General features: G+C 37.1%; 3 protein-coding genes across 3 annotated transcripts in view; 1 reads left to right on the forward strand and 2 right to left on the reverse strand.

Moving 5' to 3' along the window:
* Positions 1-1,890: 1,890 nt before the first annotated feature.
* LOC132708898 (protocadherin alpha-5-like) lies at positions 1,891-4,266 on the reverse strand. The gene has a single exon (XM_087890723.1). The coding sequence runs from the start codon at positions 4,264-4,266 to the stop codon at positions 1,891-1,893; it is 2,376 nt and encodes a 791-aa protein (XP_087746849.1).
* A 10,864-nt stretch (positions 4,267-15,130) lies between these two features.
* LOC117662298 (protocadherin alpha-10-like) lies at positions 15,131-17,170 on the reverse strand. The gene has a single exon (XM_087890724.1). The coding sequence runs from the start codon at positions 17,168-17,170 to the stop codon at positions 15,131-15,133; it is 2,040 nt and encodes a 679-aa protein (XP_087746850.1).
* LOC148114801 (uncharacterized) overlaps positions 16,770-21,606 on the forward strand; it is a 65,026-nt gene continuing 60,189 nt past the window's right edge. The window contains exon 1 of the mRNA XM_087890202.1: positions 16,770-17,519. Within this exon, the coding sequence (XP_087746328.1) occupies positions 17,192-17,519 (328 nt within the window). The 5' untranslated portion in view covers positions 16,770-17,191. The remainder of the gene's footprint in view (positions 17,520-21,606) is intronic.

Below are 21,606 nucleotides of genomic sequence, written 5' to 3' on the forward strand. Positions count from 1 at the left end.
CATTACATGGAGGCCGTACCCACCTTGGCTCCGCAAAGACAAAAAACATTGTGATGCCTCACCTGACATTACCTGACATGATCGAGTTTGATACCTGTGATCTACACATCAGTACCCCATAATGACAAAGTGAAAACACAATTTTAGAAATGCCTGTACATTTATTAAAAAGAAAAATCTGAAATATTACATTGGCATAACTATTCAGATCCTTTGCAACATGTGAAATTTAGCTCTGGTGCCTCTCATTTCCCTTGATTGTTGGTAACATGTTTCTACACCTTGATTGGAATCGACCTGTGGTAAATTGATTGGACATGATTTGGAAAGGCACACACCTCTGTATAGAAGGCCTCAGAGCTGACAATGCATACTGTAGCAGAGTAAAAGCCATGAGGTCAAAGGAACTTCCTGCAGAGCTCAGGGACAGGATTATTGCAAGGCACTGATCTGGGAAAGGCTATAATAAAATTTCTGCTGCAGTGAAGGTTCCTAAGAGCACAGTGGCCTTCATAATTCTCAAATGGAAGATGTTTGGCACAACCAGGATTCTTCCAAGAGTTGGTGGCCTGGTCAAACTGAGCAGTTGAGCAGAAGGGCCATAATAAGAAAGATAACCAAGAACCCAATGGTCACTCTGATTGAGCTCCAGAGATCCAGTTTTGAGATGGAACAGATTTCCAGAAGGACTGCAGTCCTCCACCAATCTGGGCTTTAGGGAGGTTAGACGGAAGCCTCTTCTCAGGGCAAAACACATGAAAGCCCACTTGGAGTTTGCAAAAAAGCACTTGAAGGACTCTAAAATTATCTGGAACAAGGTTCTCTGATCCAGGGGTGAAATCCACTAGGTTCTGACAGGTTCTGGAGAACCGGTAGTGGAAATTTTGAGTCGTTTGGAGAACTGTCAAATACCACCTCTGGCTGGCCCCAGAGTGGGGTGGAAATGGAGATTTTGCAATATCCTTCCCCTGCCATGCCCACCAAGCCACACAGTGCCCACCAAGCCACATCGACAGAACTGGTAGTAAAAAATTTTGATTTCACCGATGCTCTGATCCAAAGAAACCAAGATTGAACTGTTTGGCTTCAATTCTAAATGTTATGTCTGGAGGAACCCAGGCACCTGCTCATCACCTGCCTAATACCATCCCAACAGTGGAGCATGGTGGTGGCAGCATCATGCTGTGGGCTGTTTTTCAGCCGCAGGGACTGGGAGACTAGTCAGGATTGAGAAAGAATCTGAATGGAGCAAAGTACAGAGATATCTTCAATGAAAGCCTGTTCCACAGCACTCAGGACCTCAGACTGGGCCGAAGGCTCACCTAATGATCCTAAGCACACAGCCATGACAACGCAGGAGTGGCTTAAGAATACTCTGTGAATGTCCTAGAGTGGCCCAGCCAGAGCCCAGACTGGAACCTTATTGAATATCTCTGGAGGGACCTGAAAATGGCTGTCCACCGATTGTTATCATTCAACCTGACCAAGCTTGTGAGGATGGCAGAAATTCCCCCAATCCAAGTTTGCAAAGCTTGTCACATCATACTCAAAAAGACTCTAGGCTGTAATTGCTGCCAAAGGTGCTTCAACAAAGTACTGAGTCAAGGATCTGAAAACTTATGCAAATGTGATATTTCAGTTTTTTCTTTTTAATAAATTTACAGATATTTCTAAATTTCTGTTTTCACTTTGTCATTATAGGGTACTAACTGTAGATTAATGAGGAAAAAAATGAATTTAAACAACTGTAGAATCAGGCTGCAGCATAACAAAATTAAGAAAAGTGAAGGGTATCTGAATACTTTCTGAATATACTGTAAATAGATAAATACCAAAACTGATCATAAAGTGTTAAAACAAAAATACAATTTTGAATGACTATCAACAACTTCAAAACCAGAAACTCACCTCTTTAGCTGAATCTGGGATCAATTCTGTCCCATTTCTAAGTACCTCATTATTTGCAAAAACAGGAATGTTGGGACTGAAAATCATAAGGTCACTCTTGGCACCAGCCTCTGCACTCACACCTGCCAGGATGTGGCTGTGGCGATTGGAATAGGACCAGCTGCCCACTTCGCTGGCACACACCAGGGTGGCCATGCCAGGGCCATAAACCATGGATTCCTTTGCCTTGCAGTGGCATCGCAGGGCCACATAGATGAGAGTGGCCAGCAAGAAGAGACTGGAAACAGAGCAGATGGCAATGATCAGATAGACGTTGATCGAGTCCACCAGGGGCACAAAGTTCTCCCCTGACCATGGGAGGGTAATATCTGTTTTGATTGTCTGACCACTTGTCATAAGTGACACACTCAGGGTAGCTGTGGCTGAGAGTTGAGGTTTTCCATGGTCCTTCACAAGAACCAACAGACTCTGGATTCTGCTGCCTTCTGATTCATCCAAAGAATATTTGGTACTCACCTCACCGCTATACAGCCCTACAGTCCATGGAGCATTGCTTTCTTCAACCAGTTCATACCTTAGCCATGCATTGTATCCAGAATCTGCATCCAAGGCATGGATCTTGCCTACAATATGCCCAGGCATAACAGGGACCACTAGAAGAATCAGGTTCTCTTCTGATGATCCTGACACAACAGGTCCATTGTCATTCTCGTCCATCACAAAGACCTGAAGAGTTGCATTGCCACACAAGGAGGGCATTCCAGCATCCTTGGCTCTCACCTGGAACTCCAGCAGTTTCAACTCCTCATAGTCCAAGGACTGCAAAGCATAAAGTTTTCCACTCTCCGAATGTACAGAGATGTAGTTTGACAATGGCCAGAGCTTCTCATCTATCCAATAGGTGATCAGAGCATTCTCAGCAACATCTGGGTCCAAGGCAGATACTGTGAAGATATGAGCACCAGGGGGATTGTTCTCCTTCACAAAGACTATGTAGGAGGGTTGAGTGAAAGCTGGAACATTATCATTTATGTCACTAATAGGCACTACGAGGGTGATCCTAGAAGACAGTGGTGAAACGCCTTGATCTTCCACTGTCACAACCATCCTGTAGTCAGCCACCTGCTCCCTATCCAAAGGTGCTCCAACAATTAGGGAGTAGTAGTTCTTGAATGTGGACTCTATTTTGAATGGCATGTCAGAGGGCTGTAGGACACAGGTTACTTGTCCATTGATTCCAGAATCCTTGTCTGAAGCACTGAGGATAGCTACCACAGTTCCTGGAGTGGAATCCTCTGGCAATGGTACAAAGAGAGAATTCACAAATAATTCTGGAATATTATCATTCATGTCCAATACGTCAATAAAAACTTCACAATGTCCTGATAATGGAGAACTGCCTTTATCTTCTGCAACAATTTGAAGTTCATAGCAATTAATATCTTCATAGTCCAATTTTCCCATAACTCTGATTTCCCCAGTATCAGAATTTATACTAAAGAGCTTTGTGACATCTAGAGGTAGGCTATTACTAAAAAAATAAGAGATTTCCCTATTAATCCCCTCATCTAAGTCTGTAGCATTCAGAGCAATAATTAATGACCCACTAGCTGTATTTTCTAGCAACTTTACTCTATAAACAGATTGGTTAAACACAGGAGGGTTGTCATTGACATCCAGCACCTTGATGACTAGCTGAACAGTTCCTGTGAGTTTTGGTTCACCCCCATCAGTGGCTGTCAGTACTAAATGATGCACAGGGCTCTCTTCCCTGTCAAGTGGAACCTTCAGTACAAGAACTACAGATTTGCTGCCATCTTCATTATTTCCTGAATCAAGAGCAAAATGGTTGTTTCGGCTGAGCTTGTAAGTTAACAGAGCATTAGTACCAATATCTGCATCAGAGGCTCTCTCTAAGGCGAATCGTATCCTAGATGTTATGAGTTCTGATATGCTCAGGATCTGTTCCCTGGCAGAGAAGATGGGAGGATTGTCATTCATGTCTTTGACTTCAACCTCCACATGGAAGAACCTCAGAGGTTTTTCCACAATCACCTCCAGATGAAGGACACAGTCTGCATTCTTGGCACACAGCTCCTCCCTGTCTATCCGGGAATTTACAAACAAGATCCCATTCTGCAGGTTTACCTCAAAATAGTCCTTCTCTCCTTTGGACAGCATCCGGAACATCCGAGGCACCAGCTCGCTCACCTCCAACCCCAGATCCTGGGTGATGTGGCCCACAAAGGTGCCGTGCTGGGATTCCTCCAGCACAGAATAATGGAGCTGACCGCTCCCCATTTTCCAGGCAGTGTGGAGCAGAAATAGCTGCAGCAGCCCCTTCGGCCAGGTAAGCATCGCAGATACAGGCACAACACCAGCAAGCTCTTCTCTTTTTGTCTAAATATCTTGTCTCAAAGGTGTCAGGAGCAGAGACCATCTACCCCAGCCATACTGGTTCATAGGTTGAATCTTGGCTTGGTGAGATTTCCCTGTTGTTCGATATTTCCCTTGTGGATCTGAGTGGCAGGAATGTCTGTCCCTTTAAGGGAGGGGCTCTGCATTTTCAGTTTCACTTAGAGGGTTTCCTTAGGAAACAGCGACCTCTTGTGACTGAATTTCAAAATGGAAAAACAGATTATCCTTTTGTATTCATGACAGATTTCTAATAAACTTCCAGTATTGATGAGCATATGAATATATGTTTCCATAGACTGCTTGGAGTTAATTCATATATTTCTGTATTACTGTAACTTTCAGTGTCATTTTTCCCCTAATCATTGACTCAGTCGTAAGAAGCGTAATAGCTACGTTTCAGCATAATGATTCAATACTGATGCAAAATGTTCAAACTGTTAAGAAGTATCTAATGAGAGAAAAAAAAATGACAAGGCACTACAGAGAGAAATGTGAGTCATATATACAGTAGATACTTGATTTCCACATATTTGGAAATTTAGTAGGCCAGAGATTGTGGGAAGAAATCCTCATGTCAAAGGGTATGCAGAATATTTAGAAACACCTCAAAATTAAGATATTGTTGATACAATTGCATACTATTCCCATGAGAAGGAAACAAAGGAGTAATTTAGAAAAACATTGTGGATACATAGGAAGCTTTGGACTGAAATAATAGCTGAAAGAACATGTATAGAAAATAGAATGTTGGCATTATCATCAAATTGGTGTATTAGCAAGTAGCCAAATCTGTAAAAAGAAAATAAGAAAGGCTAAAATTTAAAAAGGATCTTAGGTTCCAAGGAAAACTAAGAGCAACAAAAATCAGTTTTGGTCTACATCAGCAACACATGAAAGGAAAGGGAGGATCTGGTGTTATGACAGGATGGTAAAACAGTAACTAGAGAGGGAGAGCTCAGAACTCAAAGAAGTGAATGTAGAGTAATTGCTGTAAGGATGAAGTGACAACCTAAGAAAAATAAAGAGAAATTTAAAGAGCACTTAGCAACCACAAACAAGTTTAAGTCTCCAGAAGCAAAATAATTATATCTGATAATCTAGAAGGAGCTTGTCGATGTCACGATGGAGCTCTTTCTGTGATCTTTGAGAAGTCAGAGCAATAGATATAGTGCCAGATAAGTGAAGAAAGGCCCATCTTCAAAAAAAGGAAGAGGACTGGTTAACTATAGACTGGTCACTTTGACACTGATATTGGGCAAAATTCTAGAATAAATGATTAAGTGAGCATTTAGAAAATAATGATTTGGTTTGCAATATCTAGCCTAAATTCATCAACAGCAGACCATTTCAAACCATTGTAATTAACTTTTTGTATTAGAGTGACAAGTTTAGTTGATCATGGCAATGAGGTAGATACAGTGAATATTGCTTTTACCAATACATTTGCCAATGTCTCTTTTGGGATTCTAATAGATAATATAGCAAAATCCTGTCAAAAAAGTTGGACTCTGCTAACAGGATCCAACAGATGTGTATCAATGGTTCCACATGATGAGTGTGATGCCTCGGGGCTCAATTCTAGGCTCCATATTGTTGAACAACTTACAAGTGACTTAGATAAGGGGTTAAAAATGTAATTATCTAACTTGCAGATTACACAAACAAACAGTATCAAAAGTCAAGAAGACCCTGACAAATTGAAAAAATGGGCAGGAGAAACAACTCCTTGCTCAAGCAGGAAACTCTATACTATTTCAGATAAATGGTTGTCTAATCTCTTTTTAAAAACCTCTAGTTTTGGAGCACCTACAACTTCTGGACTCAAGTCATTCCACTGATTAATTGTTCTAACTGCCAGGAAATTTCTCCTTAGTTCTAGGTTGGTTCTCTCCTTGATTAGATCCTCCATTGCTTCTTGTCCTGCCTTCAAACGCTTTGGAGAATAGCTTGACCCCCCCCAATGAGTCAGTCATTTGGTTAGGAAAAATCAAAAGCATGAGTATAAGTATGATGAGATTACTTTGGGTTACAATAGTTGCAAAAAGATCTGATATTTTCATAGCTTTCAAGATGAATATGAACCAATACTATGATTCAATTACAAAAAAGGTGAAGGGAAATGCAATCCTAGACTGCATCAACAAAAATATAGTGTAAAGTTCAAGATGGGCCAGTCACTCTTTTTCAATCTAACTTATCTGTCAGAGTTTTTTTTTTTATTAAACAAGTTTTATTGTTTTTTTTTCTTTTCTCCTCTCCCACCTTCACCCACATCTTTCTTTTTTTTTTTTGAACAGAGTGTTGGTCGTTTCTTATCTTATACAATTTTAGTCAAATTCAAATACATTTTACTCAATTACAATTTTTGTCAATATCGTCTTCCCCCCTTTCCTTTTTTTTGAATATACCTCAGTATTTCTATACTTGCATACATAAACACCTTCTTCATTTATCCCTAAATTCTAACTTTACTATTTGTACATATTTATCCTCTTTTATTCTTAAACAATTCATTCTTTTTCTTAATATATTTATATTTGTTTGTTCAGAGCTGCCTTTCTTCCACTTCATCTTTTTTTATTGTACAGCAATCTTTCTCCTCCTAACTTTCTTTCCCCACCTTCTTCTTCTTTTCTCTACTTCCCCTTCCCTTCTCCTTCTCCTCCTCTCTTCCTCCCTGTCTTACCTTCTCTCCTACTCCACTTTCCCTTCCCTTCCTTCCTCCCTACTCTTCCATCCTTCTCTCTCCTTCCTCCTCCCTTCCAATTCCTTCATCCCTCTCTATTGCTGTATTCATTTTCAATTTACTGTTTTCCATTGTGGAGTTCAGGCAGCCCCGATCCCTTATCTTTTTAATTATTAACAATATATTTCATCTTGTTCTCTTTTTTCCTTCAAATCTTTACTCAAACAATTTTCTAATCCCTTATCTTTTTTACTTTTACCAAGATATTTTTTCTGCTTTACTTCTTGCAAGTATACATTCAAATCATTTTTATCATTTCAATTTCATTCAGTTTTACATTCAATTTCAATCATTAAATATACTTCTCAAAACATCTTAACAATAAATTTCCACTTATTCAAATATATATTTATAAAGCACATCTTAATCCTTTCTCATTTTACCCAATCCAATTAGTTCTTAAAATATTCTTAATTTGTCTTCTTTTCTCTTTTTAATTATGTTTCAAATATATAGTTTGAAATATTCCAAAAATTACATTTCCCCCAACTGGTTTATTCATATTGTTAAAACTTATCATTCTATAACCTCCAATATTATTGAGCATGTGACATTTATTACAGTTTTCCCTTTGTTTCTACTTTTCTTTTCCTTTTTCATATCTTTTCATTATTAATATTTTGTATCTTAAAATCATAAAATCTTTGCCCTTTATTTCCCATTATTTTTCATCTCTTTTCCCTCTTTCTTATATTTCCACTGTAAATCCCAGTGTAATCATTTATGTTTTTAATATTTTTTCTTCTCCTCCACCCTCTTTTCCTTCTTTGCCTTTTGTTTTCTCTTCTTCCTTTCTTTTGTATTTTAAATTTTTGCACTCTCCTATTCTGACCTATATTTCCCATTGTTTCTCCTTTCTCTTTCCTTTTTTATATCTTTTCATTTTTAATCCCAGTATGCTTATTTTGTATTTTAAAATCATAAAATCTTTTATTTTGTCCTTTATATCTTACTATTTTTCATCTCTTTTCCATCTTTCTTATCTTTCCACTGTAAATCTCAGTGTAATCATTTAAGTTTTTTATATTTTCCTATTCCACCCTCTTTTCCTCCTTTGTTTCTTTTCTTTTTGTCCATACTTAATATTACAATTGTTTAATTTTCCATAGTCAGTCTCTTTATCTTTCTCTTCTTCATTATCCCTCTCTCTTTCTTGTTTCTCATTAGTCATTTCCTTTTCATCTTCAGTGCATTCTAGCTCTGTCTTTGCCTCCTCAGATTTCAATTTTCCATGCAAATTTATAATCATTTCCTTTATTTCCAAACACATCGTCTTTATCAGTTCATTAAGTTCCTGTTCCATTTTATTCTTTCCGGGTTGAATTATTCCAGTTTTAAGTCGCTTTAAAGTCCCTCTTTTATAATCATCAAAGTCTATCCTCTTGTAGGCAAAATGTATCCTCCTTAGTTCTTGCCAGTTATCTCTTTAAAAGTTCAAGGTTTTATTTCTTCAAAGGTTTTCTCAAAGTAAACAATTCCATGTCATGCTCTTCCTTCTCCTGCAGATGTCTCTCTATAATCCACAGTTCCACTCGACTAATTAACAAATCGCCATTTTATTTGTAATCCACATCCGTGTTTATCGAGTCATAAACAATTAAAAATTCAGTTTTCACCTCTTCTTTCACCTTTATATACCACCAATCAGTTTATAATCCAATCCCAATTGAATCCAGGTTCCAGATTTACATTTACATTTGTCAATTACTTTTAATTTGTTTATTCGGGTTCTTCTATGGCGCGCTTGTCATTCTCACTTTCTCTTTCCATCCACCATCTCCCCCCGCTGCTATTTAGCTGCAATTTCCATGCCAGGGTAATTTTAGTAATAGTTTAGTAGTTAAAAATATTTAGAATTTTCTTTTTATTGTCTGTGGGTTAGCTGATCACTCACCCAACACCAGCACTCTATCCAAATCTTCCCTCCTGCATATCGCTTGCTTCAGAGGCTCCAGCTTCATGACGATTCACTCTGATCGCTGCCCCCCGTCACCAGCTCGGAGAGAGTTTTTCGGGCTATCCAAGGGACTTGCCTGTCCCTCTTTAGACACTGAGCTGCCTCTCTTTCTTCGCTGTCCCTACAGGACAGCTTCAGTCCGAAGACCCCCCCCCCAGTGTCAGTTCGTCTGGCTGGTTTTTGCCAAGCTCGTTGGAGCCCAGCATTTTCCCAGCCAGTCCTGCCGTGCCACTTCCGGATTCTCTATCTGTCAGAGTTGTTGTTGTGGGGAAAATAGGAGGAAGTTTTATTATATATGTTTGCTATCTTAAGTTATTTGTAAAAATAATAAAGGCATGATGTAAATAAATAAAAATAAAAAATCATTGTACCATTCTATTCTGCCTTGGTCAGATCATATCTAGAACATTGCTTTCAGTTCTGGGTAATGAATTTCAGGAAGGACATTAACCAAATGAAGTGTGTCTAGAGAGTATATCTAGACAAGATAATAAGGGGTTTTTGGGGGGGGAACCTATGAGAAATTGTTATATGAATTAGGTATGCTTAGCCTGAAGAGAGAAGATGTGGGGAAATATGATAGCTGTCATCAAAAATCTGAAAGGCAGTCATATAAGAGATGGAATATACAAGTTCAGTTTGTTCCAGACAAACATTAGGCTTCAATTACAAGGAAACACAGCAAAAAATGGAACTAAAGTAAAATATAAAGAAGAACAAACTAATAACAGGTACAACAACCAGCCTTAGAACTGACAAAAGATATCGAAGTGATAGATAACTTCTGCCTTTTAGTATCAACCATCAATAATAAAAGAACAAATAGTCAAAAAATAAGCCTTAGACAGCACTTGATAGAGTAGCCATGAAGGTCTTGGAAAAGATATTCAAATACTGTGATGTACCCATATCTACAAAAATCAGAATCATGCAAGCCATGGTATTCCCTTTGATGCTGTATGGAAGGGAACATTGGATTCTCAAGAAGCAGGATAGGAAAAGCATTTACACTTTTGAAGTTTTGATGCTAGATAAGATTCCTGAGAATATTATGAACATCCAACAAGCAAATGGATCACTGAACAAATCATCCCAGAGTTCTCACTTATGGCACAAATAAGTAAGTTCAAATTATTCTACTTCAGACACGTTGTATGAAGACTAACTCTCTGGACAAGATTCTAATGCTGGTTAAGATGAAAGAAAAAGTGGAACAAAAGTGACTAAATCAGTGGATAAAGGAAATGTTGTGGATATACTTTACTTGGACTTCAGTAAAACATTTGACAAAGTAGACTACAGCCTACTTCTTGATAAGATAAACCAATGTGGGATAGAAAGTACCATCACCAAATGGATTTGGAGTTGGCTGACCAATCACACTCAGCATGTAGTCCTTAATGGAACTACATCTTCATGGAAGGAACCTTGAGACATCCCACTTCATGCAGTGGGATGTCTCAAGGTTCTCTCTTGGGCCCAGTGCTCTTCAACAGTTTGAAGATAAATGATTTAGATGAGGAGATGGAATTTGCAGATAATACCAAACTGAGGGAGAAATTGCCAACATTTTGGAAGATAGACTCATAATTTAGAAGCATCTTGAGCAATGGCCCCTATCCAACAAAGCACAGTTCAATGGTGAGAATGCAATCCTAGGCTGCATCAACAGTGGGAAAGCATCAAGATCACAAGACATGATAGTATTGCTCTATACTGCCCTACTCGGTCATACCAGTTGTGGTCACTACACTAAATAAAAATGCTGAGAATCTAGAAAGAATACACAGAGTAAAAAGATGATAGCTAGAGGTTAAACCATATGATGAACAGTTGAGGAAACTACCGATAAGTATGTCTAGCCTAACAAACAGAAGGATTGAGGAAATATAATAGCTTTCTTCCAGTACTTGAGGGGTTGTCACAGGAGGAGGGGGTTAACTTATTCTCCAAGCAACTGAGAGCAAAACGAGAAACAATGGGTGGAAGTTCAGTAAAGAGAGATCTAATCTGGATAAGGAGAACATTCCTGACAGTGAAAATAATTAATCAATGGAACAATTTGCCTCCCAGAATTGTGGGTGCTCCATCACAGGAGGTCTTCCAGAAAAGTTTGTAAGAGTTGTTCAGCAATGGAGGCACAGTTGGAGGTGTAAATGCTTCTTTACTAGAAGTATATAAGCAGAGTCAAGATGGTCATATGTATGAATGCTGTAGTAATGTATCCATGGTGAAATCTGATGCTAAAGTGAGGGAAGGAGTGATACAGCTGAGTAGCCTTGAATCCCTTTTACATGCTGAAGGGAGATCTCTCCTAAAACTTTGAAGTATTTACCCTAGTAGTTTTGTAGTGCTTTACTCTGACAAATCTCCTGTCTATAGGCAAGCAACAATAATCATATCATTTCTGGTTCCTTGCGCCTGACGGTATCTTTGCATTAGTTTATCTAATTTATTTCCAAGGTCTTTTCTATAAGTTATGTCTCTTTGATTCATAGACTATGTTTATTAGAGCTTTATTATAACAATGATACAATCTTCTAACAAATAATTAACTCTACAATTGTTCAGGTTGTCTCCATTCTGTATTCTAAAAGGTATGGGAAGACCATTTTTATTGTGGTCTACTAATAAAATTGTGGACACTCACACATTAGTTCAGCAAATTTTCCTAAAGGTGATCAATGTTACCACTAATTCCATTTTACCTGCAATCAGCTCATTTCTCCTGTGTTCAGTTCTTGGCACACTTTAAGAAGGATTCAGATAAACTTGAAGAGATTCACAAGGATGATCATTGATTACAAGCTAATTAAAATTAATTAAAGGAACTGGGAAGTCTTAAGAAGGGAAGATGGAGCAAGAATATGATAGTTAAAAATTAAACTGTTATATGTGAAAGAAAACATAAAAGAATGTAAGGGCCTATTTCCATGGTATACTACATTTCAGATACATGAAAAACTCATCCAAACAGATGTACTAATTAAATTAGTGAATTTCAAAATTGAAAAGAAAAAAATCCTGAAAAAGAGCCACATAAACAAAATAATTTTAAGGAAATGTTAATAATGACCTCAATTTTCCGTTGGGACTTGAAGACTTGGCTGTTCAAACAAATAGGCTGACTCTGATTCCGGGTTTTATTATTTACTATTAATTAATTATTTGGATTAAAATGGGATTTTATTGTACTTGTTTCTTAACTTGTGTTCACCGCCCTGAGTCCTTCGGGAGAATGGCGGCATATAAATACATGTAATAAATAAATAAATAAATTTAATTGTTTTAAAAATAAAAATTTCCACAAAATAAATATATAAATATAGACAGCAGCCATAATGATTAATCACTTAGTAATAAAGCCAAGTAATGGCTCACACATTCGGAGCCCCAGGCCTAAGTAAATAGCCAAATTTTTAGAGCTTTGCAAAGAGCTAACAAGGTTGGGACCATTCTAATCTCTGAGGAGGGGATATTCCATAACGCAGAAAAAGGCCATCTTCTAGTTCCTGCCTGTCAGCACTCTTTGGCTTACAAGGTCTGCAGCATGCCAAGTCTGTTGGATTGGATTGAACGGGTAGAAACTCTTGGAAAAAGATGATCCCTCAGGTAACCTGATCCCAAGCTATGCAGGGCTTTAAAGGTGACAATCAGTACCTTGAATTGCAGCCAGAAACACACTGGCAACTAGTGCTGCTCAGAGTAGAGGTGTTACATGTGCCTTATAGTTTTTATTACCCATCCAGCCACATTTTACACCAGCTGAGGTTTCCAAATGGTCTTTAATGACAGCCTAATGTAGAGCACATTACAGTAATCTAAGGAGATTACAAGGAAACATTGTATTTTAATTTTATTAATTATTTTCTTTTCCTGAGCAAGGTAGTTTTCCTTCTGGGCTTTTTGTTTAAAAATCACAGGGGCACTGTTTATCTAGTTACCTGGGGTAGAATGATTTCACTCACAATTGAGCTATTGAAGCAATTACAATCAAACAGAACTTTGCTACATTGTTAAAAAATTTAAATTAGAATTTTCATTTTGGTCCAGCCCTCTCAATTAATAAAAAGGAGGGCTATGAATTCTGCATTTCATTTGCAATGAAGTGGGCAGTGAAGAAAAACATATACTACTGATTATACTTGCAGTACTGGAATAGCTGCAAAAATGTCCTGCATAAAGAAATACTATTGTGTCTCCCTCCATCAACATAGAATGTAAAGTAAGTCAATTAATAGCAATATTTTTTCCCAGTTGGACTTACACTGCAGAAGGATTTTGAAAGACTTGAATACTGGATCCTATCCAACAAAATGAAATTCAGTGGTGAAAAAAGTGAGCTTTTGCACTTAGGCAAGAAAAATCAAATGTAGAGGTACATAATATGTGGTATGTGGCTCAATACAATTCCTTGAGAGGAATCTTGCAGTCCCACTTAAATATGAACCAGCAGTGTGCTGCAAATGCCAAGAAAGCTAATGCAGGCCTAGGTTGTGTTAACAGAAAGTTAGTATCATGGCCACGTTATAATGTCTTGGTTAGACCATACTTAGAATATTGCATCCAATAACTTTGAGTATCAGCAACATATGAAAAACTTAGACTTAGAAAATCTAAGAGCAAATTTAAAGAACTCCAAATAAACTTAAATAAACTTATATAGCCAAGATGATCCCGAGCAAATCTCCACTATGCTGGAAATGCAAAAACAATTATGGAACATACTACCATCTCTGGTGGACTTGTCCAGTGGCAAAGAAATTTTGGGCCAAAGTCAAAAAGTGGCTAGAGAAAATAACACAGAAATCAATAAAGGGAGAACCAGAGACATTCTTGCTAGGGATTTTCATGGAAAACTATACAAAGGAAACAAAATATTTAATACTACACATACTAACAGCAGCCCGCATAGTCTATGCACAAAATTGGAAAAAGGAAAACCCACCAACAGAAGAGGAGTTAATTAAAAAAATTAGAATGCACAGAGATGGACAAACTGACAAAAGAACTCAAGGAAAAAGAGGATGCAGAATATTATAAAATTTGGCATAGATGGTATGAGTGGTTGGAGGATAGGAAAAATGAGAAAGAGGAATAAAGGAGAGAGAAAGAAATGTTAAAATCAAGGGGGGAAATTGGTAAATTACAATATAAATGACTGAAATGTAAAGATCAAGTAAAATGTAGATGAAATAAAGAAGATAGATAGCAATATGGAACAAGATAAAGCTAAAATTTGTATAAATAGTAAATATTAAGAAAGGATCACTACGAAAGAGCTGTAAAAGAATACACATATAAATATTGTGTGTTTGTGTGTTTGTTTTAATGTGTTTACAATAAAAATTTAAATTAAAAAAAACTTAAATAAACGTAAAATCCATGTACACAGCATGAACACTGGTTTGAAAAGAAGAATCAAATTAAGAATCCATTCAGCATGAAGAATAATTTATAAATAAAAATAAAATTATAAAATTATGCTTAATTTAATAAGATATAGTTACCAGATAAAATACATGTAGCAGAAACAATCTACAGTTAAAATATCTGTTTCTGCTTTGCTTCTTTCAAATTGTATTGTTTAATTTATTAATTCCTTCCAGTTGCTAACATATTTATGAGCAATGTTCTTTTAAAAGTTTGCAATACATGCATCAGCCATAAATATTGTCCAAAAAACCCATCAGATTGAGAATCCATTCTTTATTCATTAAAGAATAAAATAATTCACAAAGGCAGGATCATTATTAATGTTCCATTTGTTTAGCAGATGAATCATTGTCAAAAGTAGTAAGTTGCAAAACCTAATAAGTACCCAGTGTCACTTTTGATGGAGAGATGCCATATTAAGTAAAATAATGCTAGTAAACTTACTTATTTTTCTATTATAGAAACAACTTTGATAACTATTAAATAAACTACAAATTAAACATGTACTTCAGTAGCCACATATTCCAAAATTTCTAAGAATTAATGACTTTTAAATCAACTGGAAGAGGTTCATTGCCAAGACTATCTTTTTAAATTTAACATTTCAATAAAACAATATTTTGTATTTAGATTAATCCTAAATTAGAAGCACAGGTATAGAATGTTTACTTAATGTCAAAGACTCCACAATGAGCACAACTCACCTCTTTAGCTGAATCTGAGATCAATTCTGTCCCATTCCTAAATTCCCCATTATTTGCAAAAACAGGAATGTTGGGACTGAAAATCATAAGGTCACTCTTGGCACCAGCCTCTGCACTCACACCTGCCAGGATGTGGCTGTGGCGATTGGAATAGGACCAGTTGCCCACTTCGCTGGCACACACCAGAGTGGCCATGCCAGGGCCATACACCATGGGTTCCTTTGCCTTGGAGTGGCATCGCAGGGTCATGTAGATGAGAATAGCCAGCAGAAAAAGGCTGGAAACAGAGCAGATGGCAATGATTAGATAGATGTTGATTGAGTCCACCAGGGGCATGAAGCTCTCCCCAGACCTGGGGAGATGAATTTCTGTTAGGATGGCCTGGGCATTTTTCACCAGTGACACACTCAGTGTAGCTGTAGATGAGAGTTGAGGCTTTCCATGATCCTTCACCACAATCAACACATTCTGGATTTTGCTTTCTTCTGACTCATCCAGAGAATATTTGGTACTCACCTCACCACTATACTGTCCCACAGACCATGGGCCACTACTTTCTTCAACTAGTTCGTATCTTAGCCATGCATTGTATCCAGAATCTGCATCCAAGGCATGGATCTTGCCTACAATATGCCCAGGCATCACAGGGACCACTAGAAGAATCAGGTTCTCTTCTGAAGATCCTGACACAGCAGGTGCATTGTCATTCTCATCCATCACAAAGACTTGAACAGTTGCATTGCCACACAAGGAAGGCATTCCAGCATCCTTGGCTCTCACCTGAAACTCCAGCAGTTTCAACTCCTCATAGTCCAAGGACTGCAAAGCATAAAGTTTTCCACTCTCCGAATGTACAGAGATGTAGTTTGACAATGGCCAGAGCTTCTCATCTATCCAATAGGTGATCAGGGCATTCTCAGCAACATCTGGGTCCAAGGCAGATACTGTGAAGATATGAGCACCAGGGGGATTGTTCTCCTTCACAAAGACTGTGTAGGAGAGTTGAGTGAAAGCTGGAGCATTATCATTTATGTCACTGATAGGCACTAAGAGGGTGATACTAGAAGAGAGTGGTGGAATGCCTTGATCTTCCACTGTCACAACAAACTTGTACTCAGCCACCTGTTCTCGATCTAAAGTTGCGTCAAGAATCAGGGAGTAGTAATTCTTGAATGTGAACTCGAGTTTGAAGGGTACTCCAGTGGGCCATAAAAAACATCTTACCTGTCCATTGATTCCAGAATCCTTGTCTAAAGCACTGATAATGGCTACCACAGTCCCTAATGTGGAATCTTCTGGTAATGGCACAGATATAGAATTGACAGATACTTCAGGAATATTGTCATTTATGTCCAATATGTCGATAAGAACTTTACATTGTTTGGACAATGGAGGACTGCCTTTATCTTCTGCAACAATATGAAGTTCATAGAAATTTGTGTCTTCATAATCCAATTTTTCAATCACCTTGATTTCCCCAGTATCAGAATTAATTCCAAATGTGTTTTTAAAATGTAGAGGTACTTTATTACTAAAAAAATAAGACATTTCCCTATTAATCCCCTCATCTAAGTCTATAGCATTCAGATTAATAACTAATGACCCACTAGCTGTGTTTTCTAGCAACTTTATCCTATAAACAGATTGATTAAATACAGGAGGGTTGTCATTTATATCCAGCACCTTGATGACTAGCTGAACAGTTCCTGTGAGTTTTGGTTCACCCCCATCAGTGGCTGTCAGTACTAAATGATGCACAGGGCTCTCCTCTCTGTCAAGTGGAATCTTCAGTACAAGAACTACAGAGTTGGTCTCATCTTCATCACTTCCTGAATCAAGAGAAAAATGGTTGTTTGGGCTGAGCTTGTAAGTTAGCACAGCATTAGTACCAACATCTGCATCAGATGCTCCTTCTAATAAGAACTGGGTGCCAGACGTTATGAGTTCTGCTATACTCAGGATCTGTTCCCTGGCTGAGAAGATGGGAGGATTGTCATTCATGTCTTTAATTTCAACGTCCACATGGAAGAACGCCAGAGGTTTCTCCACAATCACCTCCAGATGAAGGACACAGTCTGCATTCTTGGCACACAGCTCCTCCCTGTCTATCCGGGAATTTACAAACAAGATCCCATTCTGCAGGTTTACCTCAAAATAGTCCTTCTCTCCTTTGGACAGCATCCGGAACATCCGAGGCACCAGCTTGCTCACCTCCAACCCCAGATCCTGGGCGATGCGGCCCACAAAGGTGCCATGCTGGGATTCCTCCAGCACAGAATAATGGAGCTGGCCGCTCCCCATTTTCCAGGCAGTGTGGAGCAGAAGCAGCTGCAGCAGCCCCTTCGGCCAGGTAAGCATTGCAGACACTGGCACAACACCAGCAAGCTCTTCTCTTTTTCTCTAAATATCTTGTCTCAAAGGTGTTAGGAGCAGAGCCCACTTACCCCAGCCATACTGGCAATGCATTCATAGGTTGAATCTTGGTTTATTGAGCTTGCTCTGTTGTTTGATATTCCCACTGTGGATCCTGCTGGTAGAAATCTCAATCCCTTTAAGGGAGGGGCTCTGCATTTTCAGTTTCACTTGAAGATTTCCTTAGGAAAGAGCGACCTCTTGTGATTATAATTAAAAATGTTTCTTTTTGTACACCTACATGTTAAATTAATTTGTTTCCTTATATACAGTATATATATGCTTTTATTTCTATTCCTTGCAGTGAGATGTGTGATTATTTGCAGAAGGGGCCTCAGGATCAGGATTAAATAAACTAATGAATTCCATTTCAAAGATTGTTGTGAAGTGCCCATTGTTCACTCATATAAAATATGTACAGTATATTGTTGTGCATATGTATCTCTATGCATTTTCTTTTCTTTTTGCTTTTCTTTTGTCTTTTCACTCCACAATATTTCAATTTTTATGGTTGCAAGTTCTTCTGATGTTTTATTTTGTTAAACAAAAGCAAAGCATTTCTCATTTTTTAAAGTTTTATATATCACATACACACCAGCGTGCCTACTGTCCCTGCCCAACTGCCCCCATTTATTTGTATTTATTTCCTTCGTTCATGTCCATGTTCATATTTATACCTTGTACATGTTTGAGAAACTAAATAAAATTACCTTCTCTTTTTTCCACATATATCACCTGCTTTGTATCAGATGCAGCTATATGAAGACAATATTTTGAATAATTAATACTGAATATTCTTCATTAATATTCTTTATCTTTTTATTCATTTTGATCACCACTCATTTACCATGCAAGCTGGGATGGCTAACATCCATTTAAAAATAACAAAAAATTAAAACAAATTAAAAGTACATGCTGTTTAAAACTGATGTCCTGCGCTCCTGCTGACTTGATTTTAAGTTGGTTTTTAAAAATCTATTTAGATTGATAAACCAGTGGCAAGCTTGCAAGGTATTCGATCCTTTCACTGGACAATTCTCATAGTGCTGATCCTTCCTGCCTTTCTGTTCCAAAAAAAAAAAAAAAAAGCCTTCCTCTATATAGAAATGTTATATAACATTTCTATATAGAAATTTTTAGATAAATAAAAATATTTATACATACAAACATATTTTTACAAAATTAAGTTTCTATATACATGAATCAATATTCACATACATGTGTGCACAAGCTGCATATTTTTTAACAAAACCCTTTTTACTGCTATTCTTTTTTTTTTTTATTGAAAAAGTTTTTCAAATACAAGTTTTTCCCCCTTTTCCTCCCTTCTTCCCTAACCCCCCCTCACCACCCATCCCCCCCTGTGACTTCTTCTTCACAACAATAAGCTAATTCATAATTAATTACATAATATTTTACCATGCCCTTACTCACTCCTCAAAGTACTGACCCTTAGCAAAGTATTCTTATAACTCCGCTTTTCTCCGCTTTTCACAATCTACCCTTTTTCTCCTCCCCCAAACTTGTAAAATATTATTATTATTACAACAACATAACCTTTACTTTTATATATATTATATATATTAATTTAACATTTCAAAGCAGCCTTCTCCAAATTTAACATTTGTTCAGTTCTATCCAATTCTTCCACTCCCCAAAATATATGTCTTAAAAACCCTTTTTCTTAAACTAATCAATCACTAAACTAGCCTATTTCAACCCAGTTTCCTGCAAGATTACCATGCACTACAATTCTAAATATAATCCACTGCCCACTCTACTAAAATATACATATGTCTATATATACATTCCATTTTATAAAAAAAGACAATAACTTTAAATTTATAATTCATTTAGTATCTTCTTTGATGTCTTTCCACTAGATTGTTAAATCCATCATCCATAATAGGGTAACATAGCATCCTGGTGCAACAGTTTATTCAAAATCTTCAGTCATCTTCTGCCCCCATCAATAATAAATATCCTCATGTATATATAAAAATAAAAACAACCACCCGAGTGACATTATAATTATATTCCACATAGTTGTAATTGTGGTTTTCATCAGGATTATAAATCCCCATCATCTTTGTGGGTAACAGCCAGATCTTCTGCATGCCCCAACATGACTCTCTTGCCTTGTAACTCAAAATAGATATAATATATTTATCGGTAAAAGAAATCCAAAATAGATAGTTCAAATCCAACAATGTAAGGCTCTTTCCACATCCCAAAATCACGGCATTGCAGAGATCTGCCACTTTCCTCAAGATAGTATTAAACAATAATTCGCCTCCAATATCTTTTCACATGTTCATTTATTTTTTTAAAATCCCTGGCTTCACTGTTGCTTGATTTAGAAACTACTATTTCTACGAAATCTGTTTCTTTTCTTTTTCTTTTGCGGGTTGCATTTCCATCCAGATTTCCTTCCTACAAGTTGTGTATCAGCTGATCGGTTGTCATTCTGCTTTGTAAATTGATCTTGTTGGTTTTGTTTTATTATCCCATATGTCTTTTCCTTCACTTGTATATCAACTGGTTGATTTACGCACTTGTTTGTAAGTTGATAGTTAATCACATTAGAATCAGATGACACTGCTCTCAAATTTATAGACAGTCCAGCTGGGGTATCCAAGGAGTCCAAAGACAGTTTATCTACCACAGCCTCTGTAATTTGATGTTTTCCCTTTATTTCCAACTCCTTTTGCTTGTCCTGTGTTATGCCTAAAGATGTTAAATTTATTTTTAAAATTTTTTGATAAAATTCTTCCGCTTTTTCAACAGTATCCAGTTGGTATCTTACTCCTTGGTGTCTCAATATTAAACCAACTGGGACGTCCCACCTAAATAAAATATTCCTTTTTTTTAACTCATTCACTAGAAAACCAAATTTCTTCCTCTCCATTAACATCTTGGGCGGGAGTTCCTTAAAAATCCAAATCTTTCTTCCACGAAATTGCAAAGCAGAATCATAAGAATTCTGGACAATATTATTTCTAATTTCTTTGTCTGTAAAATAAATCACCACATCTCTAGGCAATTGCCTTTGTTTTGCCAACCAGGAGTTTATTCTATAAATTCTGTCAATCCTGCAAAACACTTCATCAGGTTGAACCTTTAAAATCCCAGCCAGAATTTCAGAAGATATCTTCCTTAAATCATCTCTGTCATCTTCCTGCAAACCTCTCAGTCTAATTGCATATTCTGTAAAATTGTATTGGATCATTAAAATTTCTCTTTCAATCCTCTGTTGTACATTTTCTTCAATAACAGTCTTTTGATCAGCCTCCATTTTAAGTTTGTCTTCTGAACTATTATCCTGAATGTTTGCCAAATCCTTTTTAATTTTTTGGATCTTGTCATCCAAATTCTCCTCAGTTTCTTTCATTTTAGAGTTAGTATTTGCTTCCAACTGAGTCATAAAGTCTGCTAAGCCATTAGCTACTTTTAAAATCTTTCGATCCAGAAAACCAAACTTAGATTTCACCAATTCACCAATTTCTTTGATTTCCAACTTAAATTTTTCAAGTTGCTGATTCACAATCTCATCCCTTCTTACAATCTCCTCAAGAAGAAATTCTATTACATTAAAGTCAGGTTTCTGTGACTGGAGAGTTAAAACTTGTTGATGTAATTTATTAATGGGGGAATCCCCCCCCACTGCCTGTTTGTCTAGTTTTATAAGTCTCAGTGCCATTTTTCCACGCAGACAAAATTTACTGGAAAAGAGAGAAAAAAAAAACTTTTTTCCAACCAAGATCAATATCAGATCCTCAAAGAGAAAGAAAAAAAAAAAAGAGAAAAAAAAAAACCAAAATGAGAGTGAGATTTTGCCTTCAGTTACAGCCAAAAGTATTCATTCCGCTACTTTGTAATTAAAAACGGAAGGAGTTTCCCTTTCAGCCTCTCTTCAAGCCGCAGCAGCAATCGCCATTTTAAAAAAAACTTTTTTTCCCTTCACTTCACTTCTTAGGCAAAATAGAATAAAAAGAATACTTGCACTTCAGGATCAGAGGTCCAGC

The sequence above is a fragment of the Pantherophis guttatus genome, chromosome 3, assembly GCF_059756535.1.
Source record: "Pantherophis guttatus breed Tessera chromosome 3, ASM5975653v1, whole genome shotgun sequence".
Classification (NCBI taxonomy): Eukaryota; Metazoa; Chordata; class Lepidosauria; order Squamata; family Colubridae; genus Pantherophis; species Pantherophis guttatus.

Bases quoted from the DNA above. Each gene is read 5' to 3' on its own strand.
- LOC117662298 (XM_087890724.1), bottom strand. From the start codon at position 17,170: ATGAATGACAATCCTCCCATCTTCTCAGCCAGGGAACAGATCCTGAGT.
- LOC132708898 (XM_087890723.1), bottom strand. From the start codon at position 4,266: ATGCTTACCTGGCCGAAGGGGCTGCTGCAGCTATTTCTGCTCCACACT.